The 24,432-nt window shown below is 44.1% G+C and overlaps 1 protein-coding gene across 1 annotated transcript; it reads right to left on the bottom strand.

Annotated features, from left to right (window-relative positions):
- Positions 1 to 1,162: 1,162 nt before the first annotated feature.
- spen (spen family transcriptional repressor) lies at positions 1,163 to 24,307 on the bottom strand. Its single transcript, XM_068747452.1, has 16 exons — positions 24,225 to 24,307; positions 21,170 to 21,490; positions 14,716 to 15,333; positions 12,419 to 12,576; positions 12,048 to 12,248; positions 11,796 to 11,947; positions 11,559 to 11,684; positions 11,337 to 11,450; positions 11,136 to 11,249; positions 10,949 to 11,049; positions 3,263 to 10,842; positions 2,547 to 2,722; positions 2,102 to 2,410; positions 1,785 to 1,979; positions 1,421 to 1,579; positions 1,163 to 1,294 (listed from the first exon to the last, which is right to left on the bottom strand). The coding sequence occupies exons 1-16, from the start codon at positions 24,305 to 24,307 to the stop codon at positions 1,163 to 1,165; spliced, it is 10,539 nt and encodes a 3,512-aa protein (XP_068603553.1).
- Between the last annotated feature and the right edge of the window lie 125 nt (positions 24,308 to 24,432).

Raw genomic sequence — 24,432 nt, 5'->3', positions numbered from 1 at the left:
ATTTGATTTCTTCATGTAAAATCACCATAGTAACAGGCTCATTTGATGAATAATACAAAAGAAGGAATCAAATCTGGCTTCCAAGAGGCTAATTACAAAGTCTCATATGAAAATAAGTTCTGATCAATTTCTGTTTATGTTGAGCGTTTGCAAAAGTCATTTTGGCACACAATAATTTTTTTTTTTTATGTACACAGATTTTACTACTGGATCCCATCCCTTCCTGTCCTTTCCCTTGAAAGAAAGACAGAAAAAAAGAAAGAAAAATACTGTAATGAAAAAATTTAATTATCTGTCCTGTAAAATAATTCACTTGGTCTCTCCAAATTGTTTCGGTCCTTAAATATTTATAATATTTACAGTTTCACAATTGTCAACTATATCCTTAGGCTTAAAGAAGATGCAAAAAAATAATAATAATAATTAAATACTCTTTATATAGTCCCCTGTTGAGGCATTGAGTGTAAACTGTACTCTCAACATTCCCTCCTGAGTTCCTGGGGCAGGGAACACTTTGGGATGAAGATCTTAGCCCAGAACAGAACAGAAGCTGGCTGATGGTGAACGAATAAGAGCAGTTTCATTGACCAGACTGAAAAGATTCTGGATTATTTTCCAGGCAAACCTTTTTTTTCTTGCACAAGCGTGGCTGATCACGAGAGTAATTCCATGACATGAATCATTGTATACTCAAATCTGTACAGAGTTCACAATATTTTCTTTAACATAGTGCAATGACTTCTCACATTGTTTCTTTTTTTTTCTTAAAAAAAAAAATCACAATCACTTTTATGAAGGTATAAAATATTCTGTAGGAAGGTCTCAAGCCATAGCGTTATGGATGCTATGACTTTAAAAAGGCTCCAAACATGGAAAACAATTTAACAAAAAACCAGTGGAAAGAAAAGAAAATTGGAAATGATCCAAAAAAAACGAAAAACAAAATCCTTAGTCCACCCTTCAAGTTCCTGTCAATAGATTTTTGGAATTGAGTGACTTAAGGACTTGGTGAAGTATAGGAAGAAAAAAGGCGAGTGAATGCTAAATTTGATTTTGAGAAAATGTCGTTAAACATAAAAAATATGAGGCAACTCCAGTTTACATAACTGGACAAGTCCAAAAGGGCTGGTGTTTGCGTTCTCCAGGGAAAACAAGGAGGTAATTAAACAGAGGCAATGACAATCATGAGGTGAGGGGAAATACTGGAGACGCTGTTGAGAAGATCCGGAGCCAGGTATGAAAGGTGGCTCTCGGAGAATTCACACGGCGGGAAAATCTGCACCACATAAGCTGGCTGTGAATATAAAAGAAATATATAGCGTAATGAGAGGGAGAATTAAATCTTTACTTGTAGATAGGAAACACACACATAACATGTAAAAATCAAGATCGAAGGGTTAAAATAGCAATGATCACAGACCTGATTGGAGCCAGGGTTGGGCACATTGATGATGCCAGCAGCCTGTTTAGCTTGCAGGTAGTTGATGAAGCCACTTTTCAAGGCTTGTGTTTGACAAAGGACGTCTTCCTGGTCTCGACCACAGGGTAGCGCTAGTAGCAAACAGTAATCATTCTCCACCTAACCCAAAGGAGAATTCTTTGTTGTAAATGGAACGTTATCTCCAACTTACATCAACGCATCATTTTTTTATGTTGGGTTAATTAGGTTTTCACCTAAATCCAATTCAATTGCAATCAAGCCATAATTTGCTTAGTCTCTTTAAATTCATTGACCAAAATTTCAGAAACATCCTTTAAGAGGTGCTCAAATACGGAATACTCACAGTCATCCTGCGTGCCACGCTGTCCAATTGGGAAGCCTCCAGCCTCATCCTCTGGACAATACGGAGAAGAGGACCACCCTCTCGGGGTGGCAGAGAGCGCTGAGCCAATATCGTGTTGCCAGAAACAAAGTGCAATTGAACTGCAGCCTGGTCATTCTTTAGTGCCAACAGGCCTTGCCATACAATGGGATATTTCTATTAAAAGAAAGTCAAAGAAAAGAGAAGAAATAAAAGCTTTTAGTCCCATTTTCATTTTTAGTACTTTCTTGAAATGTAATCTATGCATAACAACTTTGCCGATCAATTTGTCTTCCTACCGTCAAAAGCTGCACCATGTCGATGGAGCGATGTCCCGAATGTTCCAGCTTAGCATCAGGCCGTGGCTGCACAAAACCTGATTCAGGGGGTGCTGGCATGAAGGCTGGAAGGCCTTTCTGTAGAGATAAATCTGACTTGTGTCCAAGGCCCATAGAGGACGCCATCGGAGACTGGTATGAGGGTGAAATGTGTGAGAAGTCTGCCGAGGTAGCATGGCGAAGATGGGAATTCTCAACCTTGGAATCACTTCCTCCTCCATGAGACTGAGACATTTTACTCCTGTGACCGAGCTCAGGCTCCGGCGGGACCTGATTGGACAAGAAAATGGAAAAAAAAGAAAAGAAAAACGTTTCATATTCTCAGTGTAGATGAACATGACATATAGCTTTGAAAATGTGCTTACGCTACATATTAAAGTGCAATTATAAAAGCATTTCTGAAGACCTGTGGTGATGTAATGCCTTGGTTGGCCACACTGTGCCCAGATGAAGTATGTCCTGGAAACTGGGATGGGAAGCCTCGCATGTCCCGGTACACTGGAAATGAGCCTCCACTTCCTGGATGTATCAGCTGAACCCCATGAGGATGAGGAGACACCATGACAGGACTAGATGCATGGCCTGTCCTGATTCTACTCTCATTGGTGGGTGGAGACACCATGACGGGACTAGATGCATGGCCTGTCCTGATTCTACTCTCATTGGTGGGTGGAGACACCATGACGGGACTAGATGCATGGCCTGTCCTGATTCTACTCTCATTGGTGGGTGGAGACACCATGACGGGACTAGATGCATGGCCTGTCCTGATTCTACTCTCATTGGTGGGTGGAGACACCATGACGGGACTAGATGCATGGCCTGTCCTGATTCTACTCTCATTGGTGGGTGGAGACACCATGACAGGACTAGATGCATGGCCTGTCCTGATTCTACCCTCATTGGTGGGTGGACACACCATGACAGGACTAGATGCATGGCCTGTCCTGATTCTACTCTCATTGGTGGGTGGACACACCATGACAGGACTAGATGCATGGCCTGTCCTGATTCTACTCTCATTGGTGGGTGGACACACCATGACAGGACTAGATGCATGGCCTGTCCTGATTCTACTCTCATTGGTGGGTGGACACACCATGACAGGACTAGATGCATGGCCTGTCCTGATTCTACTCTCATTGGTGGGTGGATGAATCAGTTTTGCTTCTGGTGCTTTCAGAGAATCTTTTGCAGAGAGTTCCATGTTCTTCCCAACTATAGGACTCTTTGAAGGCGCAGAGATGTTGCTTGATGTTATTCCAGTCTCCGAGGTGCGTGACTGTCTTGCCTCTGCAGCAGCCTGCTCTCCCAGTTGCTGATGCATGAGGATGCGCTGGTGCATGTCTCTGTACTGGTCCATGCGTATGCCTGGGCGAAGAGCCCTGTGATCACTGTGAATCATCACGACATCTGACTCAAGCTGTTGCACTGAAGACCTGCCAAGGGCTTGGTTAAAATGTCTGGGATCGGCTTCACTTACACTGCTGCCACCACCTCCTGATACAGACACTTGAGGATTTGAATGAGACTGCAGTACAATATCTCTGATTACATTAGGTTGTGGTGTGTTGGAGCGCTGCGAAGGCCCTGGGTGAGGAGAAGACAAGGAGTCACTTCGTCTCCCATAGTTAATCCCAGACATTGGTGGGGTGGTCATTCTGGCTTCGTGAGCCATCGACTGCGTGACACTGTGAGGTTGAATTATGACAGAAGACTGTTCTGAGTGTGGGTGATGCATACTAGAATGATATGTAGATATTGGTGGCATGCCATGGCCTCGTACGACAGAAGTGCCTCTTGGAGAACTGCTTGGAGGACAGGATTTGCCAAAGGGTGAAGGAGAATGAACAGCTGTTTGTGGAGACTGGAGTTCTTGCTTTAGGTGGAGAGCTGACCGATCAGTTGGGATCCCCGGGCTAGGGCTCATACGAGTTCCAGATAGCGATGAGTGGTGGGGACTCAAAACTGGGCTTAGATTAGGTGGTTGTTGACTAGCTTTGCTAATCTCAATCTTTTTTGGTAGAGATTCTGTCAGTGCTCTTTTGCCATGCTGATGTATCACAGCTTGGTTATACATCAACACTTGAGGAGAACTGACTGGCTGTTGGAACATCTTCACAACCCCACCCTGGGACGTTGTGTGATATGGAGCGTCAGACTTGTCACACCCAACATTTTCCTGCTTAATAGAGGAAATGACCCCTGAGTGTCCATACAGTGTAGGGCTTGGAGCTACTTTAGGATTCGGTGACCGAGATGATGTGAATAGTGGCTCTTGCTTTACTGAAGACTTGGATGCGGATTGTTGAAACTCTACATCACCAGTACTGGCTTGAGGAATTTGACTAATCTTGGCTCTCATCCTGTGAGGTCCTTCGGTTTTCTGACCTGAATAACTAAGAACAACAACACCCTCTGAAGTATTGACCCTTAGACCAGGGCTGGCGCCTGCACTGTAGGCGGCGGTTTCAAGAACAGAGCGTCCTCTAGTGCCATCTTCTACAATATCCATGCCATGGTACCGATTATTCTCATTTGGGTTTGACCTAAATTTCTGCTTCGTAATAGATAGGCCAATGTTTCGGTTGCTCAGGGAAATGCGTGGAGTTTCTTCTGTATCATAAGGCATTGGAATTCGACTTATTACTGAGGTAGTAGGAGAAATAACTGTATGCTGGGTTTTCTCCCCACAATTTTGTTGGGACTCTGTGAGTGGAAAGGGTTTGTGGTGTGGGGACTGTGGGGGTACAGTTGGTCTCTCTCCGGAATGTAACTGTCTTGAACCCATTACATTGGATCGATTTTCATTCTCTGACATACGTGAGGTATCGGACAATGAAGATGTCATAATAGTGGTAGGTATAGAGTTGCTGTTTGATGCAGTTACATATTTAGGTTCCATTAGTATTTTCCTTAAAGTACTGGAACTAGGGTCAATATCTGAGGCCTTGGTGTCAGGAGGCATTGGGGGATTTGCTGAAGTGGGTCCAAGTGTAGTTGATGCTGGTGCAGGAGTTACAACTGTCACATGACATGAAGAGGCAACACAGATTCTACTTTCTTCAGTTCTCGGAGACCAGTCTGGTGAAATTGGTACTTTGGATGGCCGCAGCAGAGGCAAGCTAAACTGAGATGCCGGCTGTAGACAGGACGGAGAAGTGGAAAGACTAGGAGTAGTTGGCTCTGTTGCTTGAGGATGCTTTTTACTGGGGTTGCTTGTGCCCAAATGGAAGGCAGATTCTTTGGGCACAGGCTGTTCAACTTCAGGATGCTCTGCCTCTTTGGGTGTGTCTACAGTAATAACACTTGTAACATCACGCCTACAAGTTACAACAGCAGTGACCACTGTCGATGCTCCAGCTGCAACAGTGATGGCTTTCGAGTTCATAGTTGCTGGGTCTTCTTGGGTTGACTCTGGCAACTTAACTGGAGAAGGTTCTGATGGTGAAACCTCATCAAAATGATCCACTTTCTTGGCAGCCACACCTTTGCGATTTCTCAGCTTCTTTGGCGTCTTGGCTCGAGCTTTACTTGTTTTCTTGGGCGTTTGAAGGAGAGGATTATCCTCAGCCGTCTTAGACTCTATCAATGACCCCTTTGGGTTGTCTGTCAGAGGACCATCATCTGAATCAGATGCAAGAATACTGTTGATAATCGCATGTGTTTCAGGTTCCATTATCTCATTGGAAGAGGAAGATATCACCGATTCAGGCGTAGGAATACGAGCGGCGTAGGGAGGAGGCCCTGTGAAACCATCTACATCTGCACATAGTTCCTCAGCTGTAATGGAATCAATAGCAGCTGCAAGCTCAGTTTCACTGGCAGGATTAGCTCGTTTCTCTTCCTCAACATGAACTTCTGGCTCTACAATAACGGGAGGCAATATAGTCGGTTGAGCCGAAGGTGGTTCCTTATATGGCCGAGGCAGTTGCTCAACTGTAAGTTTAGCGATATTTTCAACTGCCTGTTCTAGCTCCATCTGGCGTGCTAAGAGAGCAGCTGGATCGACAGGGAGCTCAGGCTCCGATAAAGACTCTTCCTTTTCCTGTGCACTGACTTCTTTGGATTCTTTAGGAAAGCCTGCAGTCCTCTCTTCCTCACTCTGTTGTACAATTGCACTAGTTTTGGAAATAGTTGGCGCTTGAAATGGCTCAGAACCATCTTCTGAACGAAGTAAACCTTTTACATCGTCAACACTTACACGGATCTCAAGATTTTTTAAAGTGTGAGATTTATCTTCAGTAACGTGTTTGGCATTTCTTTTTAGCCTTGGCATTTTTACTTTAATAGTCTTCTCAGGTTGTCTCCTCTCAAATGAGGCAATATCCACCTTCTCAGGATCTCCATCACTAGATTTCTTTCCACCCGACTCTTTTAAGTCTTTTTCCTTTCTGTGACAGGATGAACTTGTGCTTTCTGCCTGTTCGGGCAACTTCCCAAACAGTTCTGAATCAGCTTTAAGCTTGAGCTCTGGCTCATCTCGACTTGGCAGATCAACTTGTTGAGCTAGCACTGTAGTGCCAACAGACTGTTTGTCTATTCTACCTCCTTTCTTGTTTCCCAGAACAGATAAAGTCAGTTGTGGTTGTTGCAATTTCTGGGTGCGAGGTGAACGCCATTCCTCGGAGGCTTTTGCAATCTCAACAGTACTTGTGGACTCTGGCTCATCTTCCACAATTTTCTGCTGATCGTCCTTCATTGGTGACGCATCCTCAACTCGTTTGACACCTCTTTTAGGTGGGCGGCCTCGCCTTGCATTGGTGGGCGGAACCTGAATATCTTGCTGTATTGATTCTTTGTCTGCACCACGTTTACGCGTTGAGCGTGGCGGCTCAACCACCTCTTTACCAGTTTGGTCATCTTCATGCAGTGTGGCGTAGACGGACCTTACATTCCTGCGACGTGTTCGCCCATGGATCAAACTTGACTCAAGGTTTTGCTCAGAATCTGATGCATGAACTGGGGACTTGGATGAATTTTTGGACTCCAACAGTGATTTTGGTACCTCTGCTCGAGGAGACGAGGCCCTTTTGAGTTTCTCTCTATCAATCCTTTCACTCTTTCGTGTTGCAGGTTTATCAGTAGAAACAATTTTGGAGGGTTCTGCTGTGCGTAATACCGATAGGGTTTTTACTCTTTTGCTTTTGGGTTGTCTTTGATTTGGTAATAGTTTTACTTGAGGCTCTAGCTCTGGCATACAGGCCTCATTATCCATGTCATCCTTCTGAGATTCTTCTGGGTGTTTTGTTTCCTGATTTTCTATTTTACATTCTGTCTTAATTTCAGATTTGTCTTCAATCTTTGGATAGTTAGAGTAAGTGAATTCTGTAGTATCTCTCTCAAAACCACTCGGGGAGCCATCAGGAGTGGGAGGGTTATCTTCCACAAGCGGATTACAATCCGCAGCCAAAACCTCTTTAATTTTCACTTTGGGTTCTGTTGCATCTGTTTTAGTTTCCATCTCATTTTCTGGCTCTGGTAGGACAAGTGGAGGGGTTATGGTTATTTTAGGAGCAAGTGGTTTGCAGTCTTCGACAGGAAGAGAATGAGATGGGGACGCTTCAGAAACTGGCTCTAGTTTTTCTTCTTTAATAAATGACAAATGATCTGATGGTTGAATTAAATGTTCTCTCTTTTCTGGTGGAGACATTTCTATAGGGGAAGGAACCAATGCTAGGGCCAGCATGGTTAATGAGGGACTCGGTAATTTCTCATCCACCTTTGCTGCTGGGTCACCTTCTTTATCAAACAGCGCATTGTCACTGCTTTGCACTTCATCTCTTTTACTGATCAATGCAATCAAATCATTCTCAGCATCAAATGGAGCATGATCCTTGTCCTTTTGTTTTTGAAGCTCCAAAAACCTACTATGGAAAAGCACTATGGGTTCTTGTGGGATGTCACCTATTCCAGATTCAGGCTGCACTTCAGCAGCTCCAGGCTTGGCAAGGGGTTTCCCGACTCCCGTTTCCAAATCTTGGTATTTGCGTTCAACATGCTGCAGACGCCGCGAATCCTGTTCAAAGATTGAGCTGTGCAGGAATCGAGAGGCAAACAGGTCCTGTCGTTTTTGGTCTTGTGGCTTCAGCTCCTCTTTCTTGTCATGCGGCTTTTCATCAGAGTCAGTACGAATCTTTTTCTTTTTCATATACCAGGAAGGAATGGGTCGCGGGGCGAGCTTCACCTTGTCCTTATCTGAACAGCTGTGAGAGATCGGAAAGTGCGAGGGAAGAAAGGACCAATTATCTTCCCTGGAGGAATACAGCGTCTTGGCTCTCTCAAGGAGGGCTTTAGTGTCAGGAGTTATAGTTTTATCCAGCGCAAAAGAATAAAACTTATTCTTTTCCAAAGAGCCAGAGAGCTTCATGTCTGTCATCCTGTCACCACGTTCCCTTAGGATATAAGACAACGAGCTATTCGACTTTGGAGAGATGTGCTTGCTTTCTCCGTCATCGTCTGAGTCAGACTGGACCTCTCCAGGTTCCAAATCCTGGCCAAGGCCTTTGCAGATGTTTTCGCGTTTTGCAATATTACTTGGGAAAGTCATTTCCATCCTAAATGAATTAGACTTAATCCGTTTTTCCCAACGTTGTATTAATTCCTCACTACATCCAAGCAAGTTTGTCTTCGTCTTTGTGAGCTCAGTGTTAGAAGACTGAAAATGTGAGGCTGTCAAACCCAGACTGTTTTTTAGTGTCTCTGTGTGGGAAAATTTGTCTTCTGTTGCAGTAGATTTTCTTTCTTTGTTTATTATTGATATAGAAAACTGAGAGGCGTCATCTTCCTCATTGGCAGAAAAGTGGCCATGGCCTATCGTAGATGTTATACTCTGATAAATGTCCTCATTCAACTTCTGGGAACTTGCAAAGTTACGATCTCTTTTTTCAGACAGTATTTCAAAGTCAAAATTCTCAAATTTCTTTCTTTTACAGGTCGAGAAGTCATGACTGGGCAAATCCTGTGTAGGTTTTGCAAGATCGGGTACGATGAGATCCTTTTCAAAGTTACAAGTTTCATTATTTAATGGTTTTTCACACTTGACTAACTTATCGGGAATATCAAGCTTGGATCCGAGCCACTGGTTCTCCTCAACTTGCTTTGGAACGTTATAATGGTCAACGTGCACAAAATGTTCATCGCCATCATCCGACTTTCTACCCTTTCCTCTCTCTTGTTCATTTTCAGACAAAGACGGCTTCTGACGTTCTTTTAATTCAACCAAATCGAGACTGCAACCATCTGACATCTTCACGAGATTTGAGCTGTCACTTTTTGAGCCTTCAAAATCCATTTTATGATAGGGAGAGTCCATTTGCGCGATAGAATCTTCAGCCATGTCACCTATCTGGGACTGCCGGTCCTGAGACAGGCCCAAGGAACTGCTTTCACAGTCCCTTCCATCTTTAGGACTAGTAATTGAAATCATTCGGACACATTTATCTTTGTGGTGCTCCTTTTTATGAATTCCTTTAATCAAAAGGCTCTTATCCAAATCGCCTTCCTTAGCGTTGTTCCACAGTTTGTGAAGTCCAGGTCTGACAAGCTCGTCGTCACCCGTTCTTTTCTGTCGCTCAGTTTTCCCAGAGTCTTCAAAACGCCTTTTCCTTGCAGCCAAACGGTCCATATCCACAGAAATACCACCGTCAAAGCCCATTTCAGATTTTCCAAGTTTTTTATATTTGATTTTACAATCCTTCTCAATTACCTCAACTAAATATTTGTCTCTGGGTACCTTCCCATGCTTAATAACATCACTTTTTAATGACTCAACGCGGAATGCTGGACTTTTCTGGTCAGCTGAAGGTGGTACCAATCTAGGACTGTCACACCCACCTCTCTGTACTTGTTTCTCTTGGACAGAATTCCCGACCAGTTTTCCTTCTTTTTCTTTAACACGGGTCAACTGCACAACACAAGGTAGAAGGTCTAACCGCCCTTTGCTTGAACTTTCCTTAGGAATTTTACTGCTTTTACTTCGAAAGACAGACTCAGGGCTAAGATCCATTTCAGATTCAGGTTCCGTCTCACACGGCTGCACAATCGGTGATGCAACTTTGAGTTTCTTAAGTCTCTGTTTTTCACTTTTGTCTTTATCTCCTCGATCTTTATGCCCAGCACGCTTCTCTTTTTCAGCCATGCCCCTTTCAGCTTCAAAGACTCTATCTTTCTCAAGTTTATCAGTTTTATTATGTCGTTCAGTGTGAGCCTTTTCAAGTTTCTCAAATCTGGGTGGGGAGATTGAACTGCAGCTACCACTTCTTTCCGAAGAGAGGCAACAAACACGGCGGTCTGAATCACTTGGTATCCTCTCAGACAGTGAAGGAGATGCCGCAGGGCTGGCGGGACGATGAGAGGAGATGTGAGACGGGCTTTGGCTACGCTCAACGGTCCGCCTCCCATGATCACGTCCACGATCCGTCTCAAAGCGTTCCCTTTCTCTTTCGCGTTCCCGTTGCAAATAGCTGTATTTGCGAATGTCCTGCTCGTAAGGGTCAGCTCTATATTCTCGATATTCCCTGGGGTCTTCAAAGTATTGTGGATCGTAGTAGTCTGCCTGATATGGATCCCACTCAGTGTAGAACTCCCGACTTCTGCCGGGGTATTTACGTCGGGGATCTTCAGTATATGTTCCCGGTGTTCGCGGATTCTCATAATATTGTCGCTCCGCTTGAAATTCATATTGAGTTCGTCGTTCATCCCTGCCAAGCAATTAAAAAAAACAAAAATGACTATGTAATCAAAATATAGCACCAATAATCTTAGGTTGAACAGCATTGACAATAAATAATGATTCCCTACACAAACCTCCTTTCAGAAAGAATGTCATAAAAGTCCCGTATATCCTGTCCAGAGGCCTGCATCGAACGATAGAAAGCCATCTGGCTTTCCTGATTGGCAAAGTCCACCTGAAGAACCAAAAACAAAAAGGGTAAGCTGCTGTAAAGAATTAATATCACTGGGAAACAAAGCTTTTGTTTTTTCTTGCAATCACCTTGATCTTACTACCCCCTATCTTCCAACCCTTTGTGTCTTTAACAGCAGCCTGTGCATATTCAATGTTGTTGTACAGGATGAGGGCCATTCCTTTCATTCTGTCGAATACAACCTGCGGAAGAAAGAGGAAGTCAGAGTCCCAAGCCAGAAAAGACACAATGGAGGAGAACTCGGAGAGCGAAGAATAAGCAAGACTTACCTTGACAACATGTCCGTAGCGGCAGAAGTGGCGAGTAAGGAACTGTTCCGTCGTGTTTGACGCTAAGCCATCCAACCAAACACATGTGGTAGGCATGCTCTTTCCAAATCCCAGCTGAGAAGGACGGGGAAAGACAGCAAATATTTTATCTCGCGTCAAAGAAATTGTGCTTATAGATAAGAGCTATGGTTGCGAGTCTGGAGGCAAGTTGATCATTTTCACCTTTAATCTGTTATTGCCCAGGTACTCGCCATCCATTTTCTTTATGGCCTTACAAACACTGGCAATGTCGCAGTATTGCAGAAAGGCATACTGCGGCGCACCGTTCACCTTCTTAATGTCAATATCCTTTTGGAGATAATGAAAACAGAAATATGCTCCCTGTCACAATGGGTATCTATGAATAAACTATGACACAGCTTGATTCTGAACTACTTTATATTCAGAAAATGAACCTACCACTATTTCTCCAAAGCGCTGAAATATGTTAAGCAGGTCATGGTAAGCGGTGGTCTTCTCCAGGTTTCCAATGAATAATGTCCGTGTGGCCTTTGGATGAAACTCGTCTATCCTCTCATCTAAAGGTCGAAACTCGTTCTCACTTTCTGTCTCTGAAAATGAAGTGCGCATTGGAATCTTGTGTCATTTGCAAACAATTATGTATTTTCTTTTTTTCTTTTCTGTAATAAAATTGAAGCGCTCAGAACGTACCAGGGCCATTCCAGGCTGAGACTTCAATCTGCATTCCAAAAAAAAGCTTCCCCTTTGATGCTCCAAGGGCTTTCTCTTGGTCCTCTTGCTGGCGAAAAAAGACAAGCCCATAGCGTTCCTCAGAAGAGCCATGGATTTGAACAGAGGTAACCTTTCCATGTTTCTTAAATTCATGGAACAAACCATCTTTCAGACTTGTATCTGTCGGGAATGGATCAAATGTTTCATGAAGTGTGCGTATCCAAAAAAAACAAAAAATAAAACATTTGATCAGTGTTTTTGTTCTGTAATAAAATGCTTTTACATTTGAGAGAAGTACAAGAATGCAAGGTAATACCATTTCTGCAAAAACAACAACAACAACAACTAACCTGTAGAGCGCACAGGAAGATTTTGAACCTTGATGCCAAAGCTTTTCCGTGGTTCGTCCTTGTCGAGGGAGGATAAAGGAAGTGCTGTGGGAGCCGGAACAGCGGCGGACTGAACCGAACGTGCTGGGGATTCATCGCTGGAGCTGCTGCTGGAGCCACTGCAGCAAGAGCAAGACGGGCATGTTGGTTTCATCTCGACATAATTTTTTGTTGACGTCCCTAGTTACTGCCTTCAACTATCAAAACAATATATAAAAATCAGTTATAAATCCTCTAATATATTTTTTTTATTGACTTTTTAAAAATTTATTTTAAAGACTATTTTAAAAATGTGCTAAAAGTCCGAAAAAGAATAAAAAAGAGAGAGAATTTCACTAAGTATTGCACTGAATAGGTAATAAATTCAACATGAATAAAAGATTAGCAGGAAAGATTATGCATAACACTGTATATTTGTTTCATTTCAACTGCCACATATCCCTAGACTGAAGCTGAGGAAAATATTCCTTCCTCTGAGGTTCCTATTTACAAGATTCAACTAAGAAGCCAGGAAGAAAAAAGATGGATTTGAATGCTGGTAGCCAATTCCCCATTATCATGCACCTTTTTTCTCAAGCCATTCCCATGCCTGTCTCAGTTTCCTAGGCCCTCTGCTGTTTGTTTCCTTCTCTCACTTTCTCCTCTTGTGCTCAGACACTCCCGGAAGTGCAGCTGATGGAGCGTGGCCAGTGGGAGTGGGCAAGGAGCCAGCACTGGCCAGAAATTTCCAGTTCCAACTGGATCTCACGGAGGGTGGGGGGCGCTATTACCCATACACAGAGGTAGGCAATGAAAAAAAAATACACAAACTCTCTCCTTGAATTCATCCCACAGCACTTCCATATCAAACCACCTGTGTCGCTACATGTTGTTAAGAGCCTTGGAGTCTGCTGCATCCAGAGGTGATGCAGCAAACCCCCCAAAAAATGAAATAGCTGGAGAAGGGTGAGCATATCAATTCGTTAAAATTTAAATTGCATTCGATCATCCAAGTCTTTGGTTGTTGTACGGAATTACAACAAAAATATCCCAAATGCATGAGGGACCATGCACCCTGAAATTACTTTTTATTAACCTACAAATCCTGCCCATTCAAAAGTCGGTCATTGCAGCAGCTGCATGCAACAAGAAAATCACTAATAATAAACATGCAACAATCAGCTCAATAGAAATGTTAACAGTTAAACTGCTTCAGAGGTTGCATCACTAATATTTATGCTGATATCTGCATGCATTTTGGTTCTCAAAAGTTGAAAAGATGAAAATTAATTGAATGCATAAAATATATTAAAATATATTTAAAAAAATAACAAAATAATTTCCATAACTAATAATAGATGTTACATTATATATATATTTTTTAAATGTTGTAAAGAAAGATATTGTGAAAAATTAATTTCACCAGAGTGAAATTGACTTGGATCCTGAAGGCCCATTTGAGAATGCGTCATATATTTTATATATGCAAACATATATAGATACATATATGTATATACATATAAATATATACATATACAGTTAACACATGGTTATCTCTTTACTTTCTGTGAGATCGTCATTTTATCAATTAAACATACTTTGGTGACATTCGTTTTGATGAGTCGGATACAGATGATTATCATGATAATCTGCATGATGCTTGGACGTAATTGTTAAATAGTGTGTTATTTATCATATTTTCTCTTCTACTAATGTTTATATATATATATATATATATCTGCATAGTCTCTGTCTTGCAAGGAATATGCTGTGTTGGCAATGCCATGAGTTTGGAAACAAATTTACTAAAACCTTGTTAATTCAGAATAGTTTTTCCAAGTGGTACAAAAACACATCTGCGTATTTGTCATTTCCCTGCTTTGCAAAATCTTAAGTGTCACACGCGTATATTTATTTAAAATAAATTCAAAGAGGAAATAAAATGTTCAACGTAAAGGGATTGAAATATTATACAGTATACTGTGGTTAACCCTGGACTTATCAAGAGGCTCCAACACGCCATAAAAAAAGATTCATTTGTTGAAACAAAAACAAAAACAATGGGCTGTATCTCCAGCCAGTTGTTGCTAAGCAGCAGAAAGTGACAGACAAGTTTTGTTGACTTTTTCTGGAAATAAATATTAGTAATTTGTGGCAGAATTTGATGTACGGATTTATTTTTCAAAATATGTACTCATATCAGCACCTGTTTTAAGGTGCGGGTGCCCGAAGGCGCCAAGTGAAAGGGGTACGACTGTAGACGCGATGGGTCTGCTCACCTGCCGCTCGTGCTGCTGCTGGTACTGCTAACTGAATCGGAACTGGAGGAGCGGCTGCGAGATCCCGACCCACTGTGGGAGCGCGGAGGACGGGCCGCCTGACTTGCCAGTCTCTGAGGTGATGGATTTGGTGAATGTGTTGAATGTGGAGACCGGCTGCGACTGTGGTGGTATGACCGCTCCCCGCGCCGACCTCGGTCCTCTCGGTAAAGGTCCCTGTGAACCACGCTGGCCAACGTGAAAGGTTCCCTGGTGGCGCGAGACTCGTAGCGAGGCTCCGGAGTCTCGAAGCGGCAGGGGCTCCTGCTGTGGGAGCGATAGAAGCCCACCCCGCTGGATGCAGATCCTCCACCTCCTCCCGTTGTGGCCACTCCCGAGCCAACTGTTCCCGTGCTTCCAGCAACAGCACTGACGATAGTTCCAACGACCGCCGACGGCACCGCGGCGCCACTTACAGCCGAGGCGCCGGAGCCGCTCCCAGCCGCGCTTAGAGTCCTGTCTCTCGCGTCGCGATAGTAGTCCGTTTCGTAGTGCCGCTGCCGCTCAAAACTGCCAGCAGGACGCTCGTGATGTCCGTAGGCACTGTGATCGTATGCCCTATCCCGAGTCTCAGTCGTCCTAGCACATAGGAAGAAGAAGAAAAAACAACTTTAGTGTTACATTTAAGACATTTAAGAAAGCACTTCAGTTAGCATCAGACAGTGAACAAACTTAATGACCAGCGTCCGGTGGGCTTTCCTTAATCAGACAAAAGGAAAGAAGGTGCTCTCATGTGTTTTGAGAGGGTGAGAGATCAACCGTCTACAAAGAGTATTTTACTTCCTCCAGGCTGAACTACGAGGGAGTTGCGTCGCAACTTCTCAACGGGAGATGAAATGTATCCGATCCTTCGGTCGTCACGTCAACCGCCTCGCTGCAGCAAAATAAATACATAAATAAATAAATGGCGATTTGTTTTTCCATCTTTTACACTCAAGCTTTATTTGGTTTAAACCTATATTTGAGTGTAATTCAATGGTTTCCCGTTCTTTTGTGCAAGACATGCATCTTAACAGCAAATAAATCTGCATCTTATTTGAAAATTAAATTGCAGGATGCGGCCGACTTTCACAGGGGCTTATGCAGACGCATGTCCCAATGCACCGTGAAGTCACGCTCATTTCTCGACGCAGGCTTTACGATCTATTTGGTCGAAGGCTTTGACGAAGGGTTTCGGAGGCGACTCCTGACAAGCCTTTGTAATTCATGTCGCACGATTTGGGCGCCACTCGCTCTCCTCAAGGCAGGCACAAAGATGCACATTAGATGCAGTGCTAAAAGGGACATTCCGTCCAGGCCAGAAAAGGCTCCCTGAATAAACCAATCAGAGTGTAATATGTTGAAGGAACTGCGGTGCCATTACGGCACTGATATTACCCAATTCACTGTAATGACTTAGACAGGACAGCAATTACTGCCGTTTGAACTCAGATCAGACGGCGATGAGCAAAGTAACTCTACTGTTCCAACACGCGATGGAATACACTTGAATGCAAGTAGTCTTTATTAAAATGGTACTTTAAATAACGGGCAAAGTACATTATATATATTTATATATGAAAAGCTGTGTATGTAGATATAGATATGAAGTAAGAGAGAGAATGAAACTGATCTTCTATTTAACGAAGCTTCTTCTGGTCCTGAAAAAAGTCCTTTTTGCTATATTGCTTGTGTCAAAGGGGGGGGGGGGGGCTAAAATATCATAGATGGATAGATTTGAAGACGTAAAGCCTTAAGACGATGTTGAATTCAACCAGAATTTGCTGTGGCTCAGAAAAATTACAACCAAGTGCACGACATCTTATCGTCCTCTTGCTCAAAGATCCCTCAGTCGGAGTCTGGGCAGAGACAAATGTCCCCACAAATGTCCATTTTCATCTCTCCGATATTTGCAGGAATGCTAAAACAACCGTTCTAAAAATTCTGAATGTCTGGGGAATTATTTTTATGTGGATCATTGTCAGTTTTTTGTTGTGCACAAAGAAATTTGAAGTTCAGTTCAGTTTCTCCACAACAAATGTCGCATTAGTTGCTTTGGATGATGTGAGAAACTGTATACCAGTTCAGCGCAATACGTTTTTTTTATGTATTTTTTTTTAGCGCATTCCCAAAATATCGTTTTTTGGAACGTTTCAGCCGACAACTGAAACCAAATACTGTAGGTGACGTTAGTAGGTAAAAAGACTTCCAGGTTTGCGCTGCCAGTGTCTGAGCCTGAGCTTTGGAAACCTGCAACATGGCTCACAAGAGACGTGGCAGGAGGCTGCTAATGCGACACAAGCACCTTTCTCTGCATCGGTGATGCTCCCTGTTCTCCTGAAAGACGTTTGGGTAAATGATCCATGGGATTAGATTTATTTTTATTTTTTTATTGTCCAACCTGACCTTTACACCGGACAAAAGATTTGCTTTGCATATTCACTCTGGCATTTTACTGGCACCCCTACTTAAAGGTAATTGCAATGCCTTTGTTCTCTAGACCCAACTCTCTGTGGCAAATACTAAACCTTTTGACCAATTGATCCGTTTGAAATATATATATAATTTCATTTTTCATTATAAATTAGCTCACACAAATGCAAGGACAATGCCGACTAGATTTACGGATCAACCTGCGTAATTATCTGATAACAAATCATCTGGATAGTCTTTGATGTCTGCAATCTGACTGCGTTCATCAATGTTCAACATCTGACACGAAGGTAACCGCTGAACAATAACCCCCATCCCCCCGCCCCCAGTTTCGATCATAAATGTCTTTCATTGTGCGGTTCCACTGCAGACTTACACCGCAGGGCGCCGGAATAAAGGGGCTGCCAGAATCTCCTGGGTGCCGAGGATGAATCCGTTTTGGACAGTAGCGCCACGACTGTATTTTACACCGCTGTACATGAAGCACGACGGGTCGGGGGCGAATTCCGTTTCAGCTTATTTGATTTAATCGTCTTGCGCAGGATTCATGAATCATCTATGGCACAATGATGTCTGCTGTGAAAGTGATGGATTACCTCGACCCCCAGATGCTCTCCAAAATGTTAATTTGCTGGCGCAGGCTCGCCGCTCTATGGATAGCCCTCAATTTCACTTTACACAAATCAGGTTCTACATTATTCATGGGGCTTAAAAATAATTCAGTTGGATTTTTTTTTTCTTTGGGGGGGGGGGCTGAGTTTCCATCAGCGTTTGATTATTAGTCTGCTCCGGTGCATTCTAAGCGCATCAACTGGTTTGGCATTACGTGAACTGTATAATTATGAGAAGGCATTTCAGCAGCATGCTAAAAAGGCTTCATCTGTGCTGCAATGCATGCGCGTCAAATTGATTTAAATCTATTGTCAATAGATTGTTCAAAATTACATCTCGGTTATGCAAACTAAGTTGACTTTGCAGCTTCCCATTGACCGAGCACAGACGACAAGGCACCAATAAATTACTTTACGTAACAACATTTATATAATAGTGATATAGAACATTTTCTGGAATTGCAAATGAAAATATTTCACTCAACAATCTATCAAAATTCCTGTAAATTCTACCAATCATACCAATTCTACACTGTCCATCTTATTATTATTAATTTACTGTCTCAGATGAGCAGGAATTAAAAAGCCATGGATTTCGTGGTGGAAATTCTGAAGAGAAACCACTGCTGGTTGAGTTTCTTCTGTCTCACAGACATTTTCATTTTATTGGCCGGCCTGTGGTGACTGCTCTAGGATCTCAACAATATATCTATGGCCAATGCTCTAATAATGCAAAATACTACAAAATGTTTATTTCTCATTTGTTTAAGTTATAAAATAATTTATTTCTAACTCAGATAAAAAATAAGTTGAATATAGTTTGAAATGGGAATTGCAAAACAGGAAACAAAAGATATAGAACTGACAATAATTTATTTTATAAGATTTTTTCCCCCAGAAATTTTAAACGCCATGTATCATATAAAAAGGAGAGAAAACTCAGGTTTGATAAAATGCTTGGACCCGTAATTCAATTCTTCATGATGTATCTGTTAATGAATCATGAACTAATAACATGCAAACATAAAAAAAATAAAGTTTAACCGTGACCTTGAGGAATCTTCAATAAAAACCAATCCGGGGAATCATTTTTCATTTATTTAAATCGCTCTGGTTTTTCCAGACATTGCGAAATCATTTACTGCATTAATTTCGGGGGTTTTTTCATCTTTGTGGAGTAAATTATAGCTTTCACATCATGGTTTATAGTTTTCTTTTTTTTTATCTATAGTTTATAGCTAATTATTCTTTATACGTACATTTAAAAAAAATTACGAGTTACAAATCGTGTTTTTTTTATGAGCTTTAAAGATAGTGTTGAACATTCAATGGACATTTAACGTTGCTTGCTGAGGCAAAATAACATCAGGACACTGGATCTATTCCCCATAAGGAGAGAGACGGGGACGGCGCTGAAGGTGAGGGAACAGAAAGAAAAACAGGGTGATGTATAGATGTCTGCAGGCAGTAATAACATGTAATAACATGTAGCAGCTACATCAGTTAGTGGGGAAACGGCGAGAGACAGCGGATCAAACTAGGGGGGTTAGAGAGGACAGCTAAAATACACAGGGCAGGACATACCAACCTTTTGAGAGAGTGGTAACTTGACCTAAAATCCCAAATACAATCTAGGGAGACAGAACTTTGTGAGCAGAAAAAAAGGGCAAAAGTGTTGAGTGGAGGGGAAAATTGTTCCCATCGCAAAACATATTCCTTTTTTTTCCCGGTTGTGAGATCTTGTGATGAGCTGGTTCGTTCCTTTTGACAAAAACGATGAAAAAAAAAAAAGGACTTGTACGGATCCACGTCGGGACATTTTGCATGCAGGAAAATGGCAGTTTGAGTCCATGTATCTATCCACAACTGGAGACGGGGGAAACCAATCCGGCTGCGCTTGGGTCCGTTAAAAATAAATTCATGATATCCAGGCGTGGATCTTCAGTAGGTGGTGCAGAATCGACTCCCAACAGCAACGACGGAAGTGATGGGGGAGATTAAGTCTTCGTTTGTGAAGTCCCGCACGGTCCAACTTGATGCAATTGTATTCAGCAATAAAGTTCCTCTGTCCAGTTCCTCCGGCAGAGCAGTGGCTATCAGGCCACGTCAGATTAGGACTAACGAAACGGCCTCTTGACAATAATCCAGACTCTTGATCATGAAAGCAACTCCCAGGGTCACGAGCCGCTTTGAGGCTAACGGACTGTACGTGTCTCCTTTGGAAGCGGCAGAACCTTCATCGTGGCTGCAGCAGATATTTCTCTGCCATTGTATCCAAGGTTGAGCTACAGCTCCACGTTCAGGAAGCACGCATGGTAATCCACAGGCAGGTATCTCCAAAGGTAACATCCCAGTCTCAGTTCCCGGCATTCTTCCTTCAATTGTACGATCCAAACATTCTCTGTGTCGGTCCTCGTTGGAGCTGCGAGTTTCAGTCATTTAAAAAGGGGGGGGGGGGGGGGGGGATAATCTCCACAAATCAAGGCAGAAAAACAGTCACTTGCTCACTCGGTTTTGTCATCTCTGCTTGATGCATCACCAGCAGGTCTCCCAGCACTCGCTTTTATTATGCCCTGATTTTATTAGATATAATCCCAATTAAAACAAAAACAAAAATAGACAAGAAAGCAACCCATATATAGCTTTATAGCTTTATCATATCCTGAAGGTGTCGGACCAGTTGTTAATCCAGCGGGGGGGGGGGGGGGGGGTAAATATCCTGAGTAGGTTATCCTCGTGACTCCAGCCCGCCAGAACCAAATTACACTGATCCAACTGGTGGCCTTTAAACATATCGTGTTTGCTCTTGGCTGTTTTGTTACACGAGAAAAACGCTGTCATCAATCCACGGAGCCGGGTGTGTAAACTCCAGATTAGGGGAATCCCAGGGATGGCCGCTGGATCTCTCTCTCTCTCTCTTTTCACTCACTCTCTCTCTTTCTCTCTCTCTCTCTCTCTCTCTCTGTCTCTCTCTCTCCCTCCCTCCAGCAATCTTCCATAATCCTGGGAAATTTTACGATATCCAATCTTTGCCCCGTACTTTCCACATTGATATATCCACCTGGCAGATGTTTGATCTCACAAAGATACGCCCCAACAGCCATTAAACTCGTGAGCGTGAATTTGTGAGGGTGATGCATGTGCGTCTGACGGCATGCTCTCACTTACGGAATATTTCACTGTCAGCGTGCAAATACGATTCCAGGAGCGCTGTGGACTTACACGTGGGCACATGTTAGACTCACTTCTTGAGCATGAACTCTTTTTCTCATCACCCCCCGCCCGCCCCCCCCCCCCCCAAACAAGTGAATGAGTAGATGGTGGGAAGATGCTTGGCTGTATGACCAAAAACCACGGTCCCCCCTGCCTTCAGAGAAACTTTGTCCACTTACCCGTCTAGTCTGCGTTCATAGCGTCCATCTCTGGTGTGGAGCGACGCGGGGGGTCCATACATGGCGCCCCCTGACGCCCTTGTGAACCCTGATACATCCCGGGCGCGAGAGCCGAGGGACAGACTATCGTCCAACCCTCTGGCCGCACTAGGAATTGTGCCTGGTTCATTGTAATCAGTGCGCAGGTCTCTGTCCCCCATCTTGTTGATAGCATTATGAGCCTTCTGAGCACTTTTAATGTCCACAAAATCCACAAAGGCTGCGACTCCGCCTTCTGACCCCCGCTTGGGCAGGACCTTGACACTCTCCACACGTCCATATCTAGAAGAGAAAGCAAGCAAAAAAAAAAAAAAAAAGTAGTTGAAGTACAAGACTGACATTCACGTCCTTCACCAACACGCTGGCGCCGGGTCCATGCAGAATAACAACGCGGATTACAAGCATGTTGGTAAAACTGTGGGACGCCACATCATCATTGCATCATATGGTGCTGAAACGTTAATTCCTCTATAAGTACAGTTTAGTCAAAGCACTGACTGCACTGTAATCTGTACCTGCACCACACTACCGAGTATTCTATTCCTGCTGAACTCTGCAGGATGGGGGGGGGGGGGCAGGGGGCGGAGCCTATGCTGTCTGAAGTTGGGTGAGAATCAGGGTGCATCCTGGGCAGGTCGTAGGTCGCCACAGTTTCGGGTCTCCTGTTATACAGGAATGCATGATTTTAAAGGGCGCCGGTGTTCCTTGTAATAAATTAGGCAGCCAAGGCGAGAAGGCCCTCGACACACGACGGCCTTGCCTCAAGACTCAAACCAAACGCTGCCTTGCTGCGAGGCGACAGCAGAACCACCGCAACCCCATCACGTCTACACCAATCATTCATTCATTCATCTTATCCAGCTTTTCCGCTCTGCGGTTCACGGGGAGTTCCTGGAGCCTATCCCAGCACGCTATGGTCAGAGGTGTGGATCCTCCCACCTCCAAAAACATGCTCCGTACATGCTCATAGTTAAATATCATAAATGCACTTGAATATTTGGTGATGGTTTGTCAGATATGAAGATTTAACACACACACACACACACAAAAAAAAAATGTCCTGCATCATCTCCTCGATCTGGAGCTCCACTAAAATGTCGTGGTTTCCACACTGGTGGCCGACCCACCGGTGGCCGACCCACCGGTGGCCGACCCACGAACACACGAAAAACCTTAATGGGAGTGTGAATTTAAAATGAGGGCGTTCACTTTGAATTCTAAGCATAAATAATTACCAAATTGCAACATATGTTTATGCTGCATAGAGCTCAGTTCATTTTGTCAGTGTGTGTGTATGTGTGTGTCTCAGGATGGGGGGAGGCAAGTTGGCTTAGCTACACTTATGCTACTTTCTTGCAGCAGTAACCCAGCAACTGGACTTCCAGTGTTTCTACAATACATGCTAATAAATGCAATGAATATATTTTCCATTGCTGCCATGTTGTTGCTTCTTCTTTCTCGGGGAAAGGTTCTAATCTCTTTTAATCTTAGATCTGGGCCTGCTGGAAAGTGTTTGGATGATGCTTTGGCAGCATCACATGGAGATGAGACATGTGTGTGTGTGTGTGTGTATGGGGGGGGGGGGTCTTTTAAACAATGTTTATATGGCTCTCACCGCTTCACTATAGAGTATTATTTGTGCAACGATTCATTTCATCAACGCCAATTCAAGATACGAGCTTTAATGCATTTGAGTGTTGTATTGTTTTCTTGATACACCTTTCAATTCATGTGTGTGTGGGGGGGTTACAAAGGCTTCACATCTCCACGCACCCCCCCCCCTCCCCTCACGCCCCTGCGGTTTTAGGGGGGTGGTGTTTTTACTGTTAGTCAGCGGGGTCCCCATAAATTTATGGTCATGCCAGTTCCCAACATTGAACAACCTCCGACGCCATTTTAGAAAGGCTCCCCCCCCCCCCCCCCCCCCCCCTTCAGTGACTTCTGTCACACACCGGAGCTGCCACGCACCTGCACGCCGCGACCACCTCCGGGGGGAGCCGGCGTGCCAAGCAGACCACCGCGTCCCTGAACGCAACGCGCGTCACAGCAGGGATGGAGTAAATAAAGCCGCGCAGGGGCGGCCGATGATCGCGCGTTCTGCAGCAGATGTTGCTCCCTCGCTGCGGCTGCCGTGAAACCAGACAGCGAATAACGAAACAGGAGCATCCGGGGTTTTATTATTATTATTATTATTTATTTGTTCAGAAACAAACGAGCCTTTCGGTTCCATGTTTGTCATTTATTTCATTTATGTCGTCCGATATGGCGACGCGGGAGAAGGCTCTGTGTGGACCCCCCCCCCCCCCCCCCAAGACAACCGTGAGAGCCACGCATCAATTCACATTTACACGCGTCCCTCTGTCAACGAACGAAAACAAAGAGCCGAAAGTCCCACGCGTTAAAGGGATGGGGCTGTCCCAACAGTCCGGGGGGGGGATTAAAATCAAAATATAGATATATTGTGCGACTTCCCTCCCAGCTGCAGACTGAACGCGGGGATCAATAACTGATCGAGCGCGCATCTTTCTTTGTTGTTTTTTTTGCGTTCATACTTGTGAGATTGTTGCACGAACAGCAGCGCGTGTTCGTTGCGTTCCTGCTGCAGCGTGTTTGGGTTCGGGGGGGGGAGCTGCGGAGCAGAGCGCAGGTGGGCATGTGTTCGGATAATAGGAAGCGCGGATACAATCACGCACCAGAAACACACACACACACTCACACACACACGGGCAGCGCGGACTCCACGCCCGCCTTGCCAGAGGTGCGGACCGCGACGCGCACAGCTCGCAGCTCGAAGTTTGTTTACACTGGCTTGCGGGGCTGTTGCGCGCGGCGGAGCTTTACGCGTGCGTCTTCGCTTTACGCGTCACCAGCTGGAAGGGTAGCCTTTCCAAAGCATCTCAATGCGGCCACGTCCTGTTGTTGATAATGGAGCGCTGACAGCACCAACGGGAGCTCGCTGAGGGGCGGCCGTGCGCCGTGCGCCCGTCGTCGCGCTACGCACCGCGCGTCTACTCACCGCTTGAAGTGCTCAATGATTTTTTCCTCTCGCACATTTTCGGGTAGATTTCCCACCCATAAATGTCTGGTTTCCCGGACCATGCTGTGCGCTCCGGCTCCCCTCCTCTCACGCGGATGGGTTCGCTGTGCCAGTTACTTCCCATGCAAAAAAAATAAAAATGAAATACAATAAAGTAAAATAAAAAGGTTCGCGAGATAAATCCTGG

The sequence above is a fragment of the Brachionichthys hirsutus genome, chromosome 2 (genome assembly GCF_040956055.1).
Source record: "Brachionichthys hirsutus isolate HB-005 chromosome 2, CSIRO-AGI_Bhir_v1, whole genome shotgun sequence".
In the NCBI taxonomy this organism is placed as follows: domain Eukaryota; kingdom Metazoa; phylum Chordata; class Actinopteri; order Lophiiformes; family Brachionichthyidae; genus Brachionichthys; species Brachionichthys hirsutus.
This window is presented reverse-complemented; position numbering and strand designations above follow the sequence as displayed.